Below are 24,841 nucleotides of genomic sequence, written 5' to 3' on the forward strand. Positions count from 1 at the left end.
AGGGAAATAAAATGCGGTTTAACGTCCCACTGTATTGCTCCGGCTGGGCTAATAAAGACGGGCATACACTATAAAGTGTGATAAGGAAATTTTGCCCGGACAGTGGCATTACAGCCTACTCTTATATCGAATTCCAACTACCAAGGGATACCAACGTGTACACAGGACCTCATTATTTTCTCAAATCCGAAGACAGTGTTCCTTGCCAGGCCCCTGAATCTAGATAGTACAGTAACCCAATATTTACTGAATTTAGAGAATACTGTGTGATGATACACTATAAATAATATACAATACATGCAGGATATCTATAAGATATACATATATACAATTAATAAAATTCATGGAGAGATGCTTTAAAGATATAAATAATCCTTCTGTCTTAATTAGGTCATCAATTGGACAGTTCATTCTGCACAAGCACATGGTATACTTCAATAATTTACATGTCTTTATGAGAGGTGGTGGGAGAGAGAGAGAGAGAGAGAGAGAGAGAGGAATCCAGTTTAATCCACTCACACAAACTAGGTCATTTCGAGACTAACATATTGTTAAATTTGATTTCAATAATTCGCTTGTGCGTAGGGGTCTTTAGCAGTAGTTGGACAGGTGACCCTACTCCTTGTCACGTACAAGCGAAAATCGAAATTATGAGAGAGAGAGAGAGAGAGAGATGTTTAACTCCTCTCAACAAAAACTAGGTCATTTCTTTTTCAATAATTTGCTTTCGGGTAGGGGGTCTTTAGAAGTGTGAGCAACTGGAGAACCTGGGAACCACCCATGCGGTTGGACAGGCGACGCTACTCCTTGTCATGTACAAGTGGGGTATCGAAACCACGCCACTTGACTCAATGACATACCGTCTGATCCAACGAACACATGTTAACCATTTGTCCACCCAACCCTCCAATTAAAAGTAGTCAAGTGGAGACAATTTGGGCTGGCATGATTGAAACTAATAAATGTAAATGGCACAAAATAATAATATCATACGATGGGTTGAAATGATTGCGATGAATATACAAGATGAGATATTTGTTAATTAATAAGGACTACGATTTTCCTGGACTTTTGTCGATTCGAGTCTTCTTGGATGGTGACCCAATGTGACTCTGAAAATACATAAATAAATACATGTAGATGTAATAGGAAATACTCAAACAGTGCAGACAATCTGAAATGAAATGTAGAAGCCAAAGCTGATGCAGAATGCTTCTTCTTCTACATGCACCTTGAGGTTAACGCCCATTTCCACCTAGAATGACACTGTGAAACTTGCTGAAAAAGGCAAGTTATGGTTGACAGACCAAGTCCAGCTTGGAGTCATATATGAGCTTGAAAAGGGAAATCGCCTGTCTACCTCCAAATAGGGCTCTAAGATCTAGTATTTTTTCGTTACTACATCAAATGGTTTTTGTTCTATTGTACTATTTTCATTTTGTTTTAAAAATATGTATGCTGCTCTTAATGTGCGTATTGATACAATAAAATTAAAAAATTTATCTCATCTTATACCCTTTTCAGAATAACAGGGTCTAGAGAACATAGTTATTGAAGGAGGCCTAAAAAAAAAAGTTCAATTGTTTTACCTTTTGCCATTTTTCTATCAGTTTATCAGCCTCTGCTTGATAATAATTAAAAACGTCATTACAATCCCCACGTACAGGACTAGTTGGTGGATTGTAGAGGAAACAATTATCTTTAACTAACGTCATATCAGCATGAAAATCTTCAAATTCTTTATAAACACCAGACTTAAAATAAACAAATATAAACATTTACTATTTCATACATTCCTACATAAGGCCAAAAATAAAAAATCTGGTTCTCAGATAATCCTGCATCACTTAAAAAGAACTGCACAACCCGTTTTTATTTTTATTTATTGATAAATTATTTATGTATTTCCCAGGAAATGTACTGTGGACTCAATTATCAAATGGTAAATGTTATTGACAATCATAAATGATACTGTTCTCTAGAAATCGATTGCTATAATGAGTCTTTGGAGACATCCAGCTGTTTTATATTTGTAGAGTGTAGACTAACCAGAGGGTCTCCACATGAATATTCTTTGTCTGCAACTATATTGATTCATAGTTTAGAAGCAACACATATGACACTTTCATAGAATATGTTGAAAATTTCATTCAAAATTGCTCCACTCTGAACCGAGATATTAGTTTTTGCATTTTAAGCCTAGCCTCAATCATCATTACTAAAGTCGGTACGATAAAAAACATATAGTCTTGATTATCCATTTTTGGATTTAATCATCAATGAGCGATGAACAATAAAATATTTTAAGTTAGTGAGTGGTTTTAGTTGGTAGGTAGCATTAAGCGAAACAGAGATATTTTTAAGGTCAGTCTCAAGACCAGTAAATCTGACCACAAGGAAAGCCCTGGTACATGCATATACAAGACTTGAGTAAGTCACATTATTTACCTCTAATTTTTTTTTAATGGTGCCGAAATCCATGGGTGTTTTAATTATATTATAATAATCAGGTGCATCTACAGGATCAACTACAAATATAATCAAATATAACTAATTAAAACACAGGTTTAAATGTCAAACGGCAGATTTTAAGGGCTCAGTTCCAGGTTAATCAAAGTACCGTCACTTTATTAAAGATACATTATGGGAGATTCAATAACGAGTTGGCAGTTCTCACTATAATAGTTAAAAACTAGATAATATAAAGGCAATTTGCTGAAAATTTCATTCAAATTGATCCACTATGAACCGAGAACAAAGCGTTTGAATTTCTACCTAGCCTTGATCATCATTACTAAAGTCAGTACGATAAACAGCATGGTCTCGATTATCCATTTAATCGCTAAATCGTGAAAGAAAGTTATGCAGTAAATCGGCTCACAATTCACTAAAGATCGCATACTAGCGATGCCATCTAGAGTTGATTATGGTCTGGATAGGTTAATTAATGTCTAATTAATAATTTAGATAACAGCAATGAGCATTGAGCATCAGATCGGATTCCAATCCAGTAAATATAATAGGCTAGCGACCACATTGTGAGTTGATTATGGTCTGGACAAGTTAATTAATGTCTAATTAATAAGTTAGATAACATTTCAGGCCTAAAGAAAGACCTGCAATAGACAGATTTAGCTCTTGCATAATGTATGTTTAACTCTATGGTGTTTGTAACTCATTCTAGTCCCAACTATCTATGCAATATATCTTGTTAAGTTTCAAACATCTTTGGCAGAATGAATTAGTGCCAAATTCACACCAATCTGACTAAAATACACATGTAAATCCTGTTTTGTTGGACAGAAGACCCTACTCCTTGTCACGTATAAGCTGGGAATCGAATCCGTGCCACCTGACTCTTTCACCGACCTAATGACCAGACAACCAATCGCATAAGATTATCAACGTACCTGGTTGTGTAAACCAAGCTGCAGCATTTAATTCTCCTTTCTCACGATTCACTCCACGATATTTGGATACTTTCTGTAATAATCTATGAATAAACAGAAATACACGCATATTTATACCTAAAAAAATTCTACAAGAAGACTCTGTCAAAACTGAATCAAATTTGTTTCCATTGAAATGCAAAAGTGATGAAATCTGAAAAATATCTAATTAGAATAAGACTATAGTAAGTTGATATATGTACAAAGTGTTATAAAATGGCTGATCGAACCCAAGTAGTTCAAAAGGCAATTGGGATTAAAATATTTAAATATAACTTATACTTAAATACTGTATAAGCTGTTGCCAGCAGGCAAGATACGCTCTCATTTTGCAAGAGATGGATAGAGAACAAGCTAAAAAAAAAAAGCGATTTTTCGTACAATTCAAACTTAACCATCATTAGAGTGACCTGTAGAGTGTCCACAAACAGATGTTGGACGGACAGGTGGACAAACAGAGGAGACGACAACATATAAGTCCACATGAAAATGTGGGCGCATAAAAAACACATACTTATGAAAAACAGCTACTAGTATATTTAATGTGATGTTATCAATCTAATTATAAGTGTTTAATCTTACCCAGCAGCTGATCGAACCCAACCAGCTTGTGATACAGATGATACTGATGATGTTGAAGATGTTGGTGAATGACTTTCATCTACAGTAACAGGTAATTTACGTTTTCTCTTACTACTTCGTGTTGGATCAGCTTCCCCTTGACTATCAGAACTACTTCCTGTGTCACAGAAATAAATGTACTCTGTAGAGTGTTCACAAGAACTTGTAGACGACAGACGGACGAAGGCGATGACAATATACCACCACATTTCCATGTGGGCATATAGAAACCAAAAGTACTTTGTTGCGTTGTTCAGGAACTTTCAGTTCCAAATTTTTAAGTTTTGAAATCTTAAACAAAACATCTTCCACATGATTTAAGTGGCTATATATTTATATATTTATAGAAAATCCATAGGTAAATGAAATGAAATGAAATGGGGTTTAACGTCCTATTGTTTTGCTCCGAACTGGGCTAATGAAGAGGGAAATTTTGCCCGGACAGCGGCACTACGGCCTACTCTTATATCGAATTCCAACTGTCAAGGGATCTTTTACGTGCACGCCAATGTGTACACGGGACCTCAGTTTTTCGTCTCATCCGAATGACTAGACAGCTGTCCTTGTCAGGCCCTCCGTCCTGCAACACTGACAAGGGGGAACCACGCCGGAAAATCTGGATGAACTTTCTCGGCCAATGCAATCCATAGGTAAAGTCTAACAGTTCAGTTGATTAGTTTCATATCTCTATCGGTCTGTCTGTTTGTATATATCTTCAGTCGGTCAATTCACTATAGATAATGTAATAATAAATATCATAATTACCATGGCTACCAAGAGACTGACTAGCTGCCAATAGATAACTCTCTTCTATAGGATCTCGAGATTCTAAAATTATTCTAGGAGTTATGTCCCCTCCTGAACCAACACCTTCTTTTTCTTCCGATAGCGGGGTAAATTTTGTTAGTTTGAGAGGTAGGGAGTCTCCACCACTCGGTTCTAATCGTACCATCACGTTGCGATCTGTATCATCCATAGCAACCGGTATACTAGGCGTGTCACCAGCGCCATAGTTACATATTACCTCTGCTGTCTGAAATAAATAAAAAATTTCCATGAGTGATTCGACTTGTTTATTGTAGGCGACATCACTACGGTAGAAGCGGAAATTACATAAAGCTATTTCACACACACAGTCAGCTTTACACTGGACATACATAAGTACAAATTAGATGATTCTTGGTGATTTTAGGTTTGTTTTTTATTTAAGAATTTTCGAACGGAGATTTAATATTGAATGAATGTGAAAGAATTTATGGCTACATATGCAAACTTAAAAGAAAACTGGGTTACAATTTTACCCACTGAACCACTATGGCTCCTAGCCAGGGAACAAAATAACAGTCGACAATTTTTGCTAATCAAATCAAATAAATCGCAAACTGCGATGTGAACCCGGTAATTTGGCCCCTTCTACTAGTAAAATATAAATCAAGAATTAGTTTAAGTATTTATGTACCTCTGTGAGGATGGTAACTGATGATGGTTTATTGGCCTGTACTGGTTGTAAACCTGATTTTTTACTGTCTGTCGTCACCAGATTCTCTATATCATGTAGAGGTATAATAACGTCTGCTTCTCTACCTTCACCTCCTGCACCACCTGATTCAAATAGAACAAAATCAAATAGGGTTTAACATCCCACTCTTCAGCTCCGACTGGGCTAATGATAACAGTTCAAGTAATACAAGATAGGTTGCCAGGCAACAAAACAAAAGCCCACAGCAGCTAAATCGTCCGAGTCGTCAACAAAGGTTGTCACATATTTATTCTTTTGTAGGTAATTAGGGGAATTTAATAGACAATTTCTTTCAGATGACATTACAATTTTCGTCGTTTGAGGGTTCACAAGGTTCTAAAAACTAAAACAAGGGCCATAACTCTGGAAGTAATCTACAGAAATTGTTGAAATTCAACAGGCTTTTTCGTTTTACTAACTCAAATAATGCATATAAATTTCATACAGATCGGATGATAACTTTTGTCGTTCAAACATTCATAAGGTTCAACAAAGTAAAACAAGGGCCATAACTCTAGATGTAATTTACAGAAATTTGCTGAAACTCAATAGACTTGTTAGTTTTACTAATTTAAACGATACATATAAATTTCATATAGATCGGATAATAACTTTTGTCGTTAGAGCATTCACAAGGTACAACAAAGTAAAACAAGGGCCATAACTCACGGCGTAATAAAGGGAAATTGCTGAAATTCAATAGGCTTCTTCGTTGCACTAATTTAAATGATGCATATCAATTTCAAACAGATCGTATGATCACTGTTGTCATTAGAGCTTTCACAAGATTCAACAAAGTGAAACAAGGGTCACAACTCTAGATGTAATTAACAGAAATTGCTGGAATTTAATAGGCTTCTTTGTTTTACTAATTTAAATGATGCATACAAATTTCATACAGATCGGTTGATAACTTTTGTCGTTAGAGCGTTCACAAGGTACAACAAAGTGAAACAAGGGCCATAACTTCAGAAGAAATTAACGGAAGTTATTGAAATTAAAAAGGCTTCTTCATCTCACTAATACAAACAACATATATAAATTTCAAAACAATCAGAAGATAAATGTAGTCTGTAGAGTGTTCACAAGAAATTGTGGACGACGGACGGACGGGGGCGACGGCAATATACGACCACATTTCCATATGGGCGTATAAAAATGAAATAGGTTTAAAGGAGCTAAATCGCTAATATTTATGGCCTAGAAATTGACACAAATGGTTCGAAATGCATATAATAATGTAATATGAATGTATATAAACTGATTTACTTTCAATCGTTTCTGTTTTACTGTAATTTCTAAAAACCCTAGAAGTCTCATTGAATTGCAATCTTTTGCTTCTGGTTATTCCAGTCTACACTAGTAGTAATTATTGTCCATGCTCTCCAGATAAGAATATGACGTCACCGTTTGACATGAATTGTGGAATATATCTAGACTCGTTCTTTGAGTCCCTTGTTACAAATGGCGCTGAAACTATTATGGTACACGGTAAAATGTTTAGTTTGTCTTAAATATTGGATATCAGAAGCCCATCTTTTCACAGTAAGATAACATCATTGTTGATTTAAACTGACCAATAATTCTTGTTTTCAATGTCGAAGTTTGTGGATGATACTGATTGTCAGTTCGGCACATGCGTTGTACTCTGAAATTCTCCTTTTCACTTGATTGACACCCCATAGTATCCCCATAGTCAATGTAAAGTTTTCAGAATGATGCAATTGATGATTTCCTTACCTGAACGTTCGACGACCGGTTCTTGATCATCATCTTCTGTTAAGTCAATCGTTGTTCCGTATGATGACCCAAAGTTACCTCCCCTTCTCACTAATTTATTCGTAACAGGATCCATAACATACTGAAATGTACCTAGATCAATATTAGCCTCTTCCAGTGAACTTCGTATTAAATCTAACTCAGCACTTGTCTTGGGTTTGGGTTCGGTGTAAAATAGCCCCGTCTCTGGATCTAGTTCTCCGACAAATTGAGGTGTTTGAGGCTGTAAGGGAGGTTCTTGTAATGGCGGATCTTCTTGGTGTTCAGTTGTTTTAAACGTTTCATCCCTTCTCTCCTCGTTATCTTTCAATATCTCTGGTAAATCAATCGGGACATTTCTCTCCACTATAACAGCTGGGGTTGGTGGTGGGGTGGTTGGCATCGTGGATTCAACTTTCTCCTGAAATTGTGGAGAAAAATATCAATGTCTTTGTGAGAGGCCCCGGAGAAAACTGACAGGGTTGGACACAGGCCACCTAACTCTCTGTCACGTTCTAGCCAGGCATAGAAACCAAGCCACTAGATTCAATGAGAGACATTATTATCTAAATGGCAGACATTATCGTTAAACCATTCGGCCACCCAACGTCCCCTTGTTGAATCGAGGATACAATATAGGATGACCTTAGCCTATATTCAGGCCTAGATGTAGACTGATGAGAAAAATAACAAACCATATTTCTGAAACAGCTTACCTAGAGTTGTGTTGCTATAGTGTACTGTGGGTATATTTATCAAACAGCTTACCTTGAGTTGTGGTTGTGTTGCTATAGTATACTGTGGTTTTATTTCTCTAGTTGCACTACTGGTCACACTGACTGAAGCAGGGTTCGTTTGTTCTATCAACGACATAGCTTGTTCTACAAAATAATCAAATAGGGTTGAACAGGGTACTTGGCTGGGGGAGTCACAGTGACTCAGTGATTTAGACGCTGACCTGCCAACCAGGAGGTCTCGGATTTTCTCCTGGTATTGGCCGAGAAAGTTCCTCAAGAATTAGCCTCGTCAATCATGCAGGATCGAAGGCCTGTCTAGTCCTGTGTATACGATGGCATGCATTTAACTCTTAACTGACCCTTATAGTGTTACCATTAAGTAACCATGACGACAAATGTTGACAAACCTGCTTTCTCAAATGCAATGTTCCTAGCATAATGAGAGTTACTTCCCTTATAAACAGATGACTTTCATTTGTTTACTTTCTATTTGACATTTTGACAGTTAACAATCGTACAGTTTCTTCTTAATAAATGATAATAAAATGGTGATATGTCTAGGTCTATACGAAAATCTTCTGCTTATAATAATATCATGATTTATATAGCACTTGATTACAAAACATTTAGTTCCTAATGCGCTATCAAGTATTTCCTCTTTGGTCACATCAAACTATTTTTAAAAAAAAGATGGGTTTTTGATCTTGACTTGAATGTTTTGATAGATTTGGATTGTCTAATTTTTAACAGGGTTCCCGCGGCTTCATCAAACATTTTTTCAAGGATATTCAAGGATAAATATACGTCAAATTCAAGGATTTTCAAGGACATTTTTTAGCCTAAAGTTACAATTTTTCATCTTAAAAATAACCAAAACATTACCAACTATCGTTATAAAACTTCTAATCTAAACGGGATTTTCATATCAACTTACTATTATTACCAATTTGAAACAAAATTAAGGATCTCAACTGAAATTCAAGGATATTTTCCTATTTCCGCGAAATTCAAGGATATTCAAGACCTTGAAAATGAAATTTTAAATTTAAGGATATTCAAGGATTTTCAAGGACCGCGGGAACCCTGTTTAATTGGTAACTGGTTACAGGGATATGGTGCTGCAAACGCAAAAGATCGTTAGCTGACTTCAAGCCCGACGGTTTTTAGGAGATCAGGAATATCAAGGGTGTCAAAAGCCGCAGAAAGGTCAGGTGAGTTACCTACCAAGTCACCAAGTGTCTATCTACATTAATTGAGTTACCAAGATTATATATATATGAATTGAGTTAATGAGTTACCAAGAGTATATCTACATTAAATGAATTACCTACCAAGATTATATCTATATGAAATGAATTACCTACAAAGAGTATATCTACATTAAATGAGTTACCTACACAGAATATATCTACATTAAATGAGTGACCTACAAAGTGTATATCTATATGAAATGAATTACCTACAAAGAGTATATCTACATTAAATGAGTGACCTACCAAGAGTATATCTACATTAAATGAGTGACCTACCAAGAGTATAATAATGTTCTGATGTAGATGTTTCTTCTGGTTGTTCAGTTGTTTGATCTAATTCTAAAACCTCATTACTAAAAATACAAAATAACATAATAATATAACTAGCTTTACCAGATAAACACTGTACTATACTTTTCAAAAAAGTAGGGGATATTCAGAAACAATACAAAACTGCGGAAATGCACTGCTGTTTTTATTAGAGGTCACCAGCGTGTGTTAATAACAGGCCAAATGCCTACACATGAACATAAACAGTTCATATGGGCGGCTTATCTGACGGACCCATTTCACTTGCAAAGAGATACACCGTCAAAAGTGAAAATAAACACTATACTATAACTAGTTTCACTATAACTAGCTTTACCGAATAGACCTTGTACTATAACTAGCTTCACCAAATAAACTTTGTACAGTGGACTCTGTCACATCCGACATCGTGCGGGATCGTTACAATAATTCGGAACACACAGCATTTCGGAATACCGAGTTTTCTCCAAAACCGGAAATACTGTAACTTCGAAAACCGGAAGTATTTTTATATTGTAGCTTCGAATCACCAGAATGCTATTCCCTTTATAAATGATAAACTTTTCTGTACTTTCAAAATTTTATTATATTAAATAATTAACAATAACAATGCATGCGTACAATATATTCATAAATCGTTTACATGTAATATCAATGCATGCGTACAATATATTTATAAATATCAATGCATGTAATCGTTTAAAGTAGTTTGCTTAGTTAAGATTACCGGAAGCATATCGTAAGGCGGAGTCCTGGGCAACATCTTCTAACAAATGAATTGTTGCGATCATCTTTTCGTCCTTAATCTGTGCGAAGTGTTTAATGTCGTGGAGCATGCTTAGGAATTTTGAATAGGTCAAGTCGGTCGTTAATGTATATTCTTCATCGTCCCCGTCTTCAGTCAATTGTCATTTATAATCTGTCGTTCTATGTCCAGTTTTTCAAGCCAATCAAAGTAAACGGCACTTGTCATCCAAGCTTTGCGATTGGCCGACCAATTGACTGGCAGGTAGATCTTGTTCACTCCCTTAAAACAACTCTGGTTCACTGCTTTACCGATCAAAGTAATCAACACAGTTTTAATCTCACCGATAATTGATTGGTGATTACTTGTTAATGTTTTCTGACTTCACACCCATTGAGTTTTAATCTCACCGATAATTGGATGCTTCACACCCACCGTTTGAAGTACGGATTATACGGTGTCGATTCAATGGAAATTATGTGACGGGACGGCTGATTGATTTCGGAATCCGGAACATACAGAATTCGGATTTACCAGCGATTTTTTGGCTGAAGTAATAAGGAAATAAATCGGGACATGAAAATCATACCGGATGTCACAGCAATCCGGAGTGATCAGAGATCGGATGTGACAGAGACCACTGTACTATAACTAGCTTTACCAAATAAACCTTGTACTATAACTAGCTTTACCAAATAAACCTTGTACTATAACTAGCTTTACAAAATAAACACTATACTATAACTAGCTTCACCAAATAAACCTTGTACTATAACTAGCTTTACCAAATAAATCTTGTACTGTAACTGGCTTTACAAAATAAACACTATACTATAACTAGCTTCACCAAATAAACACGTTACTATAACTAGCTTCACCAATTTAAATGCCAGTGCCGGATCTACTTTCAGACACCTTGAAAGCTGAACCCTAGAGCCTCAAGAACTGGGTGGCATCCGGCCAAGGTGTAAAATATTTTTACCATAAGCCTTTCTTACATGCACTGTAGTCTTAAACAACTGTCATCATCATCCTCATCCTGGCCTTTTCTCAAACAGACCTCAATCTTCCTTTTGTCTATTTCTGCAAATAACCATCTCCATCAGTCCCATAGGTGAAGAAAAGTAGGATGTGAAACCCTGTTGCAATTCATTTCTGCAACTATACTATTCAAAAAAAGTAGGGGATATTTGATTTTGGGGGCATAATACTAAAATATGCAAATGACTACGAAAAAAGTCACTATAGAACCTAACAGAAGAAACATTTCCAGTTACATGTGACGCCCAAACGCACCAATAGCTACCGCATGGAATGCAGGTGATGCTTGGGATCATCATGGGGGTCCAACCCAAGATTTGCACGACTCTGACTTTGAATGTTACAGTCATTGTGGCATTGAATTCCAGGGTGGAAACATCAGTTTAATTGTTTTAGTGACCAGAAAACAAATTTTGATATGCGTCGGCTTACCCAAAATGAAAGGTTACGTGCCCTTGGCATGCTACAGATCGGCACAACACAGGCGGTTGTGGCGCGGACGATGAATGTTTCTCAGTCTGTCATAAGCAGGCTATGGTCCAGATACCGTGATACACAATCTGTACAGGACAGACCACGCTCAGGTCGACCAAGGGCGACAACTCAAGCCCAGGATCGATTTATCCGTACCTTGGCCTTGAGAAATCGTGTCATCACAGCAAATCAGATCAGCGCTCGTCTTCAAACAGACACTGGTGTGAGAGTGAGTGGCCAGACGATTTGGAATCGACTGCATAGGGGTCACCTTCGCGCCCGACGTCCTCGAGCGATCCCTTGTTTGAGAGATCATCACATTCAGGCAAGACGTCGTTAGTGTAGGGATCGTCAACACTGGGATAATCGACGCTGGAGCAATGTGATGTTTTCAGATGAGTCAAGGTTCACTGTTGATTTTTTGGACAGACGTAGGAGGGTGTGGCGTCGTCGAAACGAGCGCTTCCAAGACGTTAACGTCATCAGACATGATTGATTTGGGGGTGGTTCTGTTATGGTGTGGGGAGGCATCACTGTTGCTGGAAGAACGGCTTTACATGTTGTTGCAGGGCGTGTTACAGGCCAGTACTACCGGGACAACATCTTGGCAGTCCATGTTGTGCCGTTCGCACGACGTCATGGCCACCGTTTCATCTTCCAGGATGACAACGCAAGATGTCACAGGGCCAGGATCGTTACAGGTTACCTCCAACAACAGAACATCACCACATTACCTTGGCCAGCATCGAGCATGTCTGGGACATGCTTGTCTGGGACATGCTTGGACAGAGGTTACGTCAACGTCAACAACGTCCTGCCAATGTCCAAGAACTTGCTGCTGCGTTGCAACAGGAATGGGACAATCTGGACCAAAATGACCTTAGACGTCTCATTAGGAGTATGCCACGTCGGATCAATGCTTGTTTGGCAAACAGAGGAGGATTTACCCGTTACTGACTTGGTTGTGATGCTGTGGTAACTTTGCTGTTTGACCCCGGGTATCATTTTACCCTTATAATGGTCAGTCTGTGCCTTACTTAGTCTAACGATCATTTGGAATAAATCGATGAATGTGAACTTCATTTCATTTTGTCATTTGTTTCTTTGTCAGTTTCATTAGGTGACTTTAATAACACTTAAAAATCAAATATCCCCTACTTTTTTTGAATAGTATATTTTCATCCCACAAAATTTTTGTGAACAATGTTCCGAGGTCCTGATACTTTTTCAACCTCTGCAGCGTCCAATCCATCACTTACCTATGATTATCAGCAGGCTTGTCCTCTATTTCAGCTTGCGTCTGTTGAGCAGATGACATTCCTAATATGGCCTGTAGAGTAGCCTGATCGGTTGTTCCGCTAGCTGCGAGAGCCTGGGCCTGTTCTTCTGTTACATCATATTCAAACCATTCGTTACCACCAACCGTATTGACCACTTGTCCTGCCATTATTAAATAAAGATAATCAAACATATGGCTTCTTGTCAAGCGAGAGAGAGAGTGAGAGAGAGATGGTGTTTAATGTCCACTGGACACAAATTAGGTCATTTTGGAACTAACATTTTATTTCAATAATTCATTTGCGTGTAAGGGTCTTTAGTGGGAGGAAAGCGGAGGAACCAGAGAAAACCCAGGAGGTTGGACAGACGGAAGATGTCTTTGTTAAAATACTGAATTCTTGCATATGAAGCAGCATAAAAAAACCTAATCTGCACAATAAAAAGTATTAAATTGTTAAATGAGTGTACCTGGTGATGAATCAGTAACTGTATCAGGTACTATACCAGCAGCTTGTATTAATTCAGCTAATAACGACGAGGTACGACCTTCACTCTCGGCTTTATTTCTGGGTACCGCAGCCCCACCCTAAAAATAAAAACAATCATTATATCGTCATTAAAATTCCTTTATTTCTAGATACCTCAGTACCACCCTAATAAAAGAGAGAGAGAGAGAGAGAGAGAGAGAGAGAGAGAGAGAGACTTTTGGTTCAATTCTATTTCAATTATTTGATTGCATATAGGGGTCTTTAACAGTGGGAGGAAACTGAGGGACCCGGAGAAAACCCACAAAGTTTACTCCTTGTCACGTACAAGCTTGGAATCTAATTACAGCACCGCTTTACTTAATGCCAGACCTTGTGATCAAACGTGCATGCGTTAAAACTATCTCACAACCCAACCCTCTAAGATAAGGGGTTGGACAGGCAACCCTATTCCTTGTTATATTAAAGCAAAAGAAAAATAAGAAAAACCAATATACTTACCAGTTTACTCTGTCCGCCTGTAGATGCTGTTGTTATGATAACTTTACGTTCACCTATTTTACCTGAGGGTAAGGTTGATGTTGATTGGCTAATATTAACCCCTGGGTTTCCTTCCTGTTTCTGTATAAATGTAACCAATTCCTAAAACATTTATTATTTGTTCCAATAAATCCATTTTTAATTTTTTAAATCCAATAACCTAATTTTGAGCATATCCTGTTTATATTATACTGAAAGAAAATGAACCATTTTTGGACTTCGGGGAACTCAAGATCTGACTAGCAACTGGCCTTAAAATATTTATCGAGACTCAATAGTCGTGATAACTGCGCTTGAAAGAGTAAATTATTCGAGTTGCGTTGAGGGGACATAACACTAACCTGCTTAATTCAGCATAAATTGCCAACTCATTTGATAACAGGACTTAGGATTTGTGAAGACTTGAAACTCGACTCAGTACTAAAGTCAGTGACTTGTATTGGACTTAAGATGTGGCGACTTTGGGATTCGATTTGGACTATAGCTTCCACGACATGTTCAGACCATTGCCAATGACTATATAAAAGGAATAGCCGAACAATCTCACTTAAGCCTGAGGAGTTTGCATAAACTCAGCACAAACTTGGTCATTTTGGGACTAAAATATGGTTCAATTTAATCTCATTTATTCGCTTGCATGTGGTGGTCTCAGAGAAAACCCACGAGGTTGGACAGGCTACCCTACTCTTTGTCATGTACAAATGGGGAATCGAAAACCATGCCTTTTGACACAATGACAGACCTTATGATGCAACGTGCACACATTAACCATTTGGCCACCCAATCCCCGCATACAAAAGAAAATAATAGAATCACTAACCTTTTCAAAAGCTGTAGGATTAGCGAGAACTGTAGAGGATGATTTAGATATCATGGTAGGAGTATGGGGACGGCGTTGTTGAGTTTTCTGGACAACAATAACATTTGGTTTCGATACTAAAAAAGAAAGAAATGGAGAACAAATATTTCAACCATCAGACTATTTGTGTTGATCAAGACATTTATACCAGGGATGCTATTTCAAACATTTTTAGTTGGATCCAGAATTAGGTCACTAGAAATTTTTGTCTGCTTCAGGAAATAAGGTCAATAAGCTTCCATTCCCTTTGATGGATTTTCAATAGAAATATCTCTTATGTTATATAGCATATCGTCTTTTAAATAATGTTTATGATTAGTTCAAAATCCGATGACACGATGGATGTTACTAAAAATAGAATAAAATAGAATGGACGGCACCTATCAATTAGACAATTAGAAAAAAATTACAACATCCTGGTCCTTTTCAATTTTCTGATTGGTTAATAGAACAGAAACCTAAACTAAGTATGAAAGCTAAATTCAGTTTTAATTGACCAATAATCTCATTAAAATACAGATCTTTACAATATTTTAGGCCATATAAAAAACAATCGGTTTCTCAGATAATCCAGCGGTCTATTTAATTATTGCACATAAAATTATTTAGCCAGGTCACAGGAAGCAACTCTATTACAAACTTGAATGAATCCAGAAATGTGACATAGGCTCATTTATCAAGTATGCAACCCTGATAAATGTAACTGACAAATATAATTGATACTGGATAATTTAGGCTACACATTCCTATAAACAACATGAGAGATAAATTTAGCGCTCTTTGAAATTTAACGTAATTGTTTATAAGAAGTCATTTCGCCCAGTAATGATCCTTTGACAAAATAAAAACACAAGAATAAAAAACTCCCTCCAGTGTTAGATGTTTTTTCGTAAGGATTGTCTGATAACCAGATTATTTTTTTTGTATGGCCTTACTTTTCATAGATAGTCTGGCATATTTGTAATATAAGAGAGAAATGGGTTTAACGTCCACTCGATACAAACTAGGTGATTTCAGACTAACAGATAGTTCAATTTTATTTCAATATTTCACTTCCACTTCCATGTAGGGGTCTTTAGCAGTGAGAAGAAATCGCAGGACCCAGGGAGAAACCCCTTGTGGTTGGACAGGCGACCCTACGCCTTGTCACGTAAAAAGCTGGGCATCGAAACTAGGCCACTTGACTCAATGACAGACCTTATGATTTCACGTGCATGCTTTGAACCACTAGACCACCCAACCCCCTATTTGTAATATAATATCGTATTACCTGTGGTGCCACCTGCTGTTTTTACTGCCGTTAAATGTAATGTTTTAGGATTGACAGTAACTACATTTGGCTTTGTTGTTGTGATTACACGGCCACCAGGTGTTGAAATATTCAATACTTTTGACGTCTGTGAACCTAGAAAAATAATCAACTTATGATATTTAGAGCACTCCAGGTGAATCTACACGCTAACTGTCAGACATATTGGTGGAAGAAACACTCGCGTAATAAAAGATGTCGGCCTGTAAATCTTATTAAATTATCTATCACTGAACAACAATAACAATACCTATTTGCGACAGGTATAGCGTCTGCCAGGATTTGAACCTGTCATCTTTAGTGAAGAAGATATACAGTACAGACTATGCAGTCAGTCATAATGGCTGCTCAATAGAGTACCAAAGGTTATAGGTCACATGATGTTTTTGTATTGTAGTAAGTGGAGCATTAACTTTGATGGAATTGTGTGCAATATGTGTAGTTTAATGGTTGAGTGCAAGACATTAAAGTAATATATTGATATTGCACGAGGGATATATCTATATATTACACAATGTCTTGCCACGAGACCTTTAAACAGCTTAAAATACAGACACTATCGAGCAAGTGCATTTCACAGAAATACGTCACACAGGTCCAATATTTCAACTAGTATAAATAATATATGCTTGGCACATTGCCTGTACCATTATTTGAAATAATGGTACGCCAACATCAAAGGATGACGTCACATTTGTATTTTAAAATAACTTATTAATATTTATCATTATGTAATTTACCTGATCCAGTATTAACGACTACAACCGGTGTACCTGTAGAGGTGGTACTAGATAAATGTGATGGTTTAGGTAATATTTTACTAGTTGTACCTTGGATACTCTGTGTAATAATCTTCATACCTATAACAAAAACATCAATAAATACAGACTAAGCTGGGAGATATGGCTTGGTGAGTAAGACGTTGACTTGCTAACCCAGAAGTCCTGTGTTCGATCCTGGTGTTGGCCCGTAAAGGTTTTTCAGGATTTTCTGGCGTGTTTCCGCCTTGTCGGTTGTGCAGGACTGGGGGCCTGGGAAGTAACAATGTATAGTCATTCGGACAGGACAAAAAAGCGAGGTCCTGTTTGCAATAACCGCATGCACGTAAAAGAACCCTTGACAGTTGGAATTTGAGATAAGAGTAGTCAATAGAGCGGCTGTCCAGGCAAAATTTTTCGCATATAGTACACTGCTTGGCATATGCCTGTCTTCATTAGCCCAATTAGAGCAGAGCAGTACGTGGTTAAACCCAATTTCATTTCATGTCATTAGAAATCTTAGATTGCAAGACAATACCTAAATATTTTCTTTGGTCAACAATCTTTTTCATATGTTGCGTAAAATTTATGGAATAAAATTGCCCAGATTTTAAGGACCTGTTCTAAGTGTTATAACTTTTAAAAGTCAACTTTAGGATGTACTTTGTCAAATTGTTTTGTACTGCCATCTTGTTTTAGACAATGTTTCATTAAGAGAAACTCACATCCATCTTGTTTTAACATGAGCAACTTACGACCATTCTGTTTTATCTATATTGTTGGTTTAAACAATGTTTTAACAAGAGCAAGTTACGGCCATCTTGTTTTAACAAAAGCAAGTTACGACCATCTTGTTTTAACAAGAGCAACCAACAGCCATCTTGTTATATGTTTAGAGAATGTTTCAACAAGAGAAACTTACCGCCATCTTGTTTTATCTGTATTGTAGGTTTAGACAATGTTTTAACTTGTATATTCTGTAATGACTGGGGTGATGGATGAACAGGTTGTGATGTCATTGGTATAACTACTCCAGGTTTATGTTGCTGAAAAATAAACATACCATTAAAATCATTTTTCCGAAACCAATTGTTTAAGGCATGTCATCCCCCTAGTCATAAACTACTTGAATTTCTCAATTTCATATATTATAATTTTGATAATAAAGACAGAAAGATAAATGGGGTTCAACGTTCGCTGGACACAAACTAGGTCATTTCAGGACTGCAATATGGTTCAATTTTATTTCAATAATTCCCTTACGTGCAAGGATTTTTATCAGTGGGAGGAAACTGGAGTACCCAGAGAAAACCCATGAGGTTGGACAGATGACCCTACTCCTTGTCATGTTTAAGCGGGGAATCGAAATCACGCGACTTGACTCAATGACAGACGCTGTAATTTGACGCGCTGCATGTGTTAACCCAATGTCCCCTTTCATAATAAAGAGAGAGAGAGAGAAATGGGGTTTAACGTCCACACGACACAAACTAGGTCATTTCGGGACTAACATATGGTTTAATTTTATTTCATTAATTCGCTTGCGCGTAGGGGTCTTTAGCAGTGGGAGGAAACCGGAGGACCTGGAGAAAACCCACAAGGTTTTTCATAATAAAAGATGTATATATTTTTATACGTACTGTAGGAAATCTCTGTCGTGGTATTGTTCTAAATCTTGGTTTACCGGCTAGTGTAGGACTAAATGATGGTGGTGAACCCATTAAAGGGGAATGTGTCGATACTACAACAAAACATATCAAATATAAATACCTTGCAGATAATATCAATATCGGACTCAACCAATTAGTTGTCCATTAAAAACAGACATTTTCTTTCACGATAAGAATAAAAAAAGAGAGACATGTTGTCATGAAGCCATGGATAGAGGATATTTGATACAGCCGAGGTTCAGTCTAATACTATATCTAGGCCCAACGAGAGACTGAATCAACTAAAAATTTAGTTTAGATATCCAGAAAATGAAATATACATCCACAGCAGCTAAATTGTCAGAACCGTCCTTAAAAGTGGTTGCATTGTGAATCTGATTTTACATTGTACAATGAGTATAATTATGATTAATGGATTGTTAATTGTAAATTGTTAAGTAAAGTAGTCCTGGACAATTTGGAGACAGGTGGATATCATATAAATATACTGATAATAATAAGACACAGCAGGCTTAAATGAGGGTATTGTAATATAGTGTCCAGATAATCAAGCCTACATTGCCCAGATGATCCATGTTACACATTAAGTGACTCGAGTGTCTGGGTAATCTGGATACAGGGCTGTCGGTAATTTTTCACAGATGATTAGCAGCACTGCTAATCAAAAAGTCCAATTTTGCCAAATTTGATTAGCAAATTTAAAAATTGATTAGCAAATTTAAAAATTGATTAGCAGTTTTTCAGTTTCAAATCAACATAAAACACCTAAATAACAAGATTATTTTAATTTTAATTGATAGCAAATGATTAGATTTCATTCTTAAGATTTTTTAGAATTTTAGCACTTCCACAGCTAGCTGTGAACATTTCTGAATGAACGTAGACTTTTGTTAGGCCTTATGTCTGAAGCCAATTCTTGGCAGTGGCTTCTTATTTCTTCGTTAGAAAACAATTTCGTCTGCTTTTTATCGTGTGTTATTATTTTTGTTCAATCGGAAGCACGCGGTATTTTACGAATAATCTCGATTAACTAGACGCACGCGATATAAACAATAATAGTTTACGGGAATTCTTACTTTTATTTCTCACTTTACAATACGTTTACACGTATTTATTTTTTATATTTTATTTACAATACGTGGGGGATACACTGAATTTATTTTTTTTCAAATTGAATACTGATATAATTACTCGAAATTGACATGTCTCGCAACGTGAGTGGTACTACTTGATTCCCTATTTCCGGTTTAATAGTCCCGATTCACAGAGTTATGTCCCTGTATTATATAGTATCATCAATTGAGTCTGGGTAGTTTATAAAATTTATTTGATATTTTATACACGTTGAAAGTGTTGAGAAATGTGGATAAATCTTTGTGTCAATATCCAAAATGACAGGCATATTAATGATTCGCAGTTACTGCGAATCAAAAACGTTAGATTTTAATTTTTGATTAGCAACGGACAAAATATGTATCGCAAATTGCGCTGCGCTACTGGTAGTCGGCAGCTCTGTCTGGATAGTATATAAGTACAAGTTCATCAACACACATGATATAACTACAGGTATAGAATTATTTCAACTTACTTGTTGTTGTTGGTGATGTAAATGCATGCGATGAAACTGTGACGATGTTAGGCGATGATATTGATACAGGCGGACTACTAGGCATCATAATAGAACCACGCGTCATACTGGCTAGAGCTGTTGACGTGGCCGTAGAAGCACGTACTATTGGTACGGATACTGATTTATGTAAAACTGTTGGGGTCATGGACTGTCCTGAACTTGTTACAAGAATAACCTAAAATAACAAACAAAAAACCCATAAACATCAACGTTCGATTAGAGTTTGACACAAACTATTTGTTTATTAATGGGCTTCTCTAATCTTTATCAAACAATGATAAAATATAACGAGGCAATATACACTGTCACCGAGGTATTATTTAATCTTTGTAAAAAGCATTCAAAATTGACAATGTCTACCAGAGGCAAACTAGGTCATTTCGGGACAAACATATAGTACAATTTCATTTTAAAAATTTGCTTGTGTGTGCGGAACTTTAACAGTTTTAGGAATCCCAAGGACACTGAGAAAACCCATCAGGTATACGACCCTACTCCTTGTCATGCTGAAGCTTAGGATCAAACCACACTACTTGACTCAGTTACAAACCGTATGATATAAAAATCAAGCATTTCACCACTCAACCACCCCTTCCCCTCTCCCCAAATCTATAAAAATAATTTTAACCTTTGGTGGTTGTGAATGTGAAGTTGAAGGTATGCCACGCCCTTGGGGACTCTTACTGATGGTAATTTTAACGGGAGACATGGTATTATGGGAAGATTGCGGTGTTGAACTGTATGCTATTCGTGGTGTCTGCGTTGACACAGACGAGAGATTCATTGTGTCAGAGGATTGGCTTCGTCGTCGTTTTCTAGTCTGTAATTCTTCCTCATCATCTGGATGTAAAACTCCTAAAATTTACAACAAAACTTTGACAATCATATAACGATTCAAATATAAATTATTAAAGAATACTATACACTGTATTGCAGGTATCATTTAATCTTGTGTATTTAGCATTAATTTATCATACATTCATTCAATATCAATTCTCTGACTGAAAATTCATATAAGCATTTAAAATCACGAAAACTCATCTAATTTGTACTTGTGTCATGTTTAAAATGATACCCAGGTTGCAGTCCATTCACAGATTGTTCTCAACCTAATTGAAATAGATCACTTAAAAATAGATCAGCAAAACAATTGGTACAGTTTAAATATGATCAATATTGTATACCGATACCTCAGATTCGCAAGAAATTTTTTTCAAAGGATCTGACAATTTTTAACAGTATCCAAATTTTTTTTACATAAACTTTTATAGATAAAAACTATAAATTTAATTGTATTAATTTTGGTTTAAGGTTAAATTCTTTGAAATTTTAATTCTATGGCAAGTAAAACTGACTGGCAGTTCTTCAGACAACCAAATTTCACTGCTCATCATTTAAGACTGGCAAAGCTGACTGAAATTAGAGGCCTAATTCTGTCAATAAATAAGCAAAAATCACCTTTAATCTATATAAATAAAATCAAAGTATGTATGTGTGTGTATATGTGTGCATGTTCGCCCATCAAGCTTCGTCGACGCGCTCCATCCTCACATATGTGGTATCAAATCTACAAGCATGACCCTGTGAATGTTTAGGCCATTGAATTTGGACCCCAAGCGAATTGGGTCCCAGCAAATTGGGCTCCCGCCGATTTTGGGCCCCAGACAAAGCCGGGTATTCTGCAAGTATGAAATGAATTGGAGATTAACGTCCTACTGTTTAGCTCCGACTGGAGTAATGAAGACGGGCATACAACATACTGTGTTCTATAGTGAAATTTTGCTCGGACAGCGGCACTACGGCCTACGCTTATATCGAATTCCAACAGCCAAGGGTTCTTTTACATGCATTCCTAAACGTCGTCCCTTGCCAGAACCACTGCCTGCATATAATGTACCTTTAATATGGATTGATGCACCACTTGGTAGAACTACCACATTAGAAGTAGGACTGGCTGGACGAGATAATTTAGATGTTGATGTCCCTACTGATGACATACTGCTAGAATACATTGGTGGTGGTGGTACTGAAAGAAAAAGAAACAAAATAATTATCAGAAACCAGTAGAAAAGGAGACAAGTTTGTCATTCTAGACAAATAATGTAAACAAGAGAGTGAGAGAGAAATGGTTTTTAACTACCACTCGACACAAGCCAGATCATTTTGGGACTAACATATGGTTCAATTTTATTTCAATGAGTCACTTGACTCAATGACAGATGTTATGATTTTATGAGCATGTTTTCAACCTTCTAGATCAACCAGTGAATGGAATTTAGAATCTCAAGACAGGTTTAACCACTACAGCCTTTCCAGGGAGGAAAATTTTAGCCTAAGAACAGCATTTCTGTCTACTCTTCACTGATTTCCTACTATCACGGTTTTCATATCACCCGAACTTGTGCTAACCCTGACAAGTGGTTATTGGGTTGGATAAAACCTGAGAGTCTTCCCTGGCCAAGCTGGGATTCGCTGAGAAACAAAAAATCTTTCATAAAAAGGTATCAGTTTTGGTACTTTTTAACATCTACATGTATGTGTTCTATATACATTGAAAAAATTAAATAGGAATTAAAATATGACCAACCATCTCGACCAGCTGTATTCTTAGGCATTGGTAACATCGCATTTTTCTCTGCCTGAGCATTAGCCACCTGATTGGCTGTAACAGTAAATGCTGTCTGTGGTACAAGACGTGGCATCAATGGTATCAATCTTCGGCCCTCTATCAACCATTCTGACGTTGTGTTAGACCCTGCTATACTGTAAATAGTAGAAAGTTGTAATGAAAGCCAGCACACAAAGGATGGTCAACCTCTGACGCATGCTTCACACTTGGCACACTGGATGATTATTGGTGCTTTGCATCTCTGTGAGAGTGAAGCGCAGTGCACTGAAACTGTCAGAGACTGTTGGCTTAAAAAAATTGAGATTGGAACCAGACAAAACAGGCAGTGTGCCAGTCATAGTTACCCCCTACCAAATTGGGCGAGATTGCGTAGCTAATTTATCATTGACGTCATATACATATTTTCACACTTGTTGATTTTTAACAAAATTAATTGAATAATCATACAATTCAAATTAAAAACAATTTTGAATTTCAAATGAAATTTTGCATCACTTGATAAACTTAATTATGTAGGTTTTTATTTGACAACAATCAGCTTCGCTCTACTCAGGGAATGTCAGTTACATATTAATTTTTAGCGATTTTATTATTTCATACATATCCCTTTTAGCAACATTTACTAATAGAAATGGCACTGACTCTAGTAATTAGGATAGGGTTTGAATTCTAGTAAATACATTCAATTACTTGTGAGCTATTGTAGCAAACTTTTCATCATTCACGGCTCGTCGGACTTCAGCTCTATGTCTCTCTGTTGAAATACTGAAATTAAAAGTAAACTTTAAATCATATTTGATATACATAAAGAAAATATGTTGTCAAAATCCACCATTGTTGACGTATTGTTTACATAGTCTTGTACAATTCTAGACACTAACCTTAAAATGTTTTGTAGATCAAGAAGTATTTTTTTCTTTTCTTTCGTCAGATCTCCCTGGGCTCTAAAAGCTGAGAGAACGGCCGAGTAACCTTCAAGTTCAAGTCGTCTCAACACTCTCTTACAATCATCTCTTGACATATCAAGTAACATTGGCCACGACATCTTCACATTGATCCTTGAAAACAAATTAAAAACAATCCATTTAGAAATAAAATCTAATAATATATATGAAATAAAACGGGGTTTAACGTCCTACTGTCCTGTCCGGCTAAAGAAGACTGGCATAGGACCATACACTCATACAGTGTGCTATGCTGGAAATTTAGCACTGACACTCTTTTCTGTTGGCTATTTTCAACAGAATTCATGTACAAATAGCCTTAAGCAACTACGTCTATAGCTGTGTACAAGTTACTACCCAGTTTGTTTGATAGGTCAATTAATTGGCTTGATTTTTTTCCATAGCTGACTGCACTTGCTTGGATTTAAAATCCATACTATACTGATTTTTCTACAGTTACAGTTTGCATTGAAAAGGGTCTTACTGAGTGAAAAAACTACCAGGTCAAAGTATATTTGCTATCGCATGAAAAACCATTGGTTTTATGTGGAAGTTTAGATGGCATTACAAATCCCTGAGTTTTCTTTTGTTTTACCAAAAAATAACTTTCACCTCACTAATTTTTATTCCTGTTTTCTGCATCAATAATAAGTTATTCTCCAAAATTCATACCTTAAAATAATTCTTTTGTTTGTCCGTAATCAATATGGGATAATAGAGGTTAAATTTGGTTATTGAAAACCACAATATCAATAAAAACTGAATTTGTAAACCACGACAAAAATATTTTTATTAAAACGCCGCCATTGCAATTTTGCGGGAGGCTATTGCGC

General features: G+C 36.6%; 1 protein-coding gene across 1 annotated transcript; it reads right to left on the reverse strand.

Annotated features, from left to right (window-relative positions):
* Positions 1-26: 26 nt before the first annotated feature.
* On the reverse strand, positions 27-24,825 carry LOC126811932 (BRCA2-interacting transcriptional repressor EMSY). Its single transcript, XM_056101619.1, has 25 exons — positions 24,681-24,825; positions 23,946-24,122; positions 23,755-23,829; positions 23,023-23,198; positions 22,333-22,461; positions 21,064-21,290; positions 20,394-20,610; positions 18,776-18,876; positions 18,058-18,181; positions 17,118-17,237; positions 16,339-16,473; positions 15,030-15,145; positions 14,171-14,311; positions 13,653-13,770; positions 13,166-13,346; positions 9,614-9,690; positions 8,116-8,228; positions 7,330-7,768; positions 5,530-5,672; positions 4,836-5,103; positions 4,032-4,188; positions 3,411-3,493; positions 2,449-2,528; positions 1,590-1,754; positions 27-1,112 (listed from the first exon to the last, which is right to left on the reverse strand). The coding sequence occupies exons 2-25, from the start codon at positions 24,107-24,109 to the stop codon at positions 1,053-1,055; spliced, it is 3,609 nt and encodes a 1,202-aa protein (XP_055957594.1). The 5' UTR covers positions 24,110-24,122; positions 24,681-24,825; the 3' UTR covers positions 27-1,052.
* Positions 24,826-24,841: the final 16 nt, after the last annotated feature.

The sequence above is a fragment of the Patella vulgata genome, chromosome 1, assembly GCF_932274485.2.
Source record: "Patella vulgata chromosome 1, xgPatVulg1.2, whole genome shotgun sequence".
Lineage (NCBI taxonomy): Eukaryota > Metazoa > Mollusca > Gastropoda > Patellidae > Patella > Patella vulgata.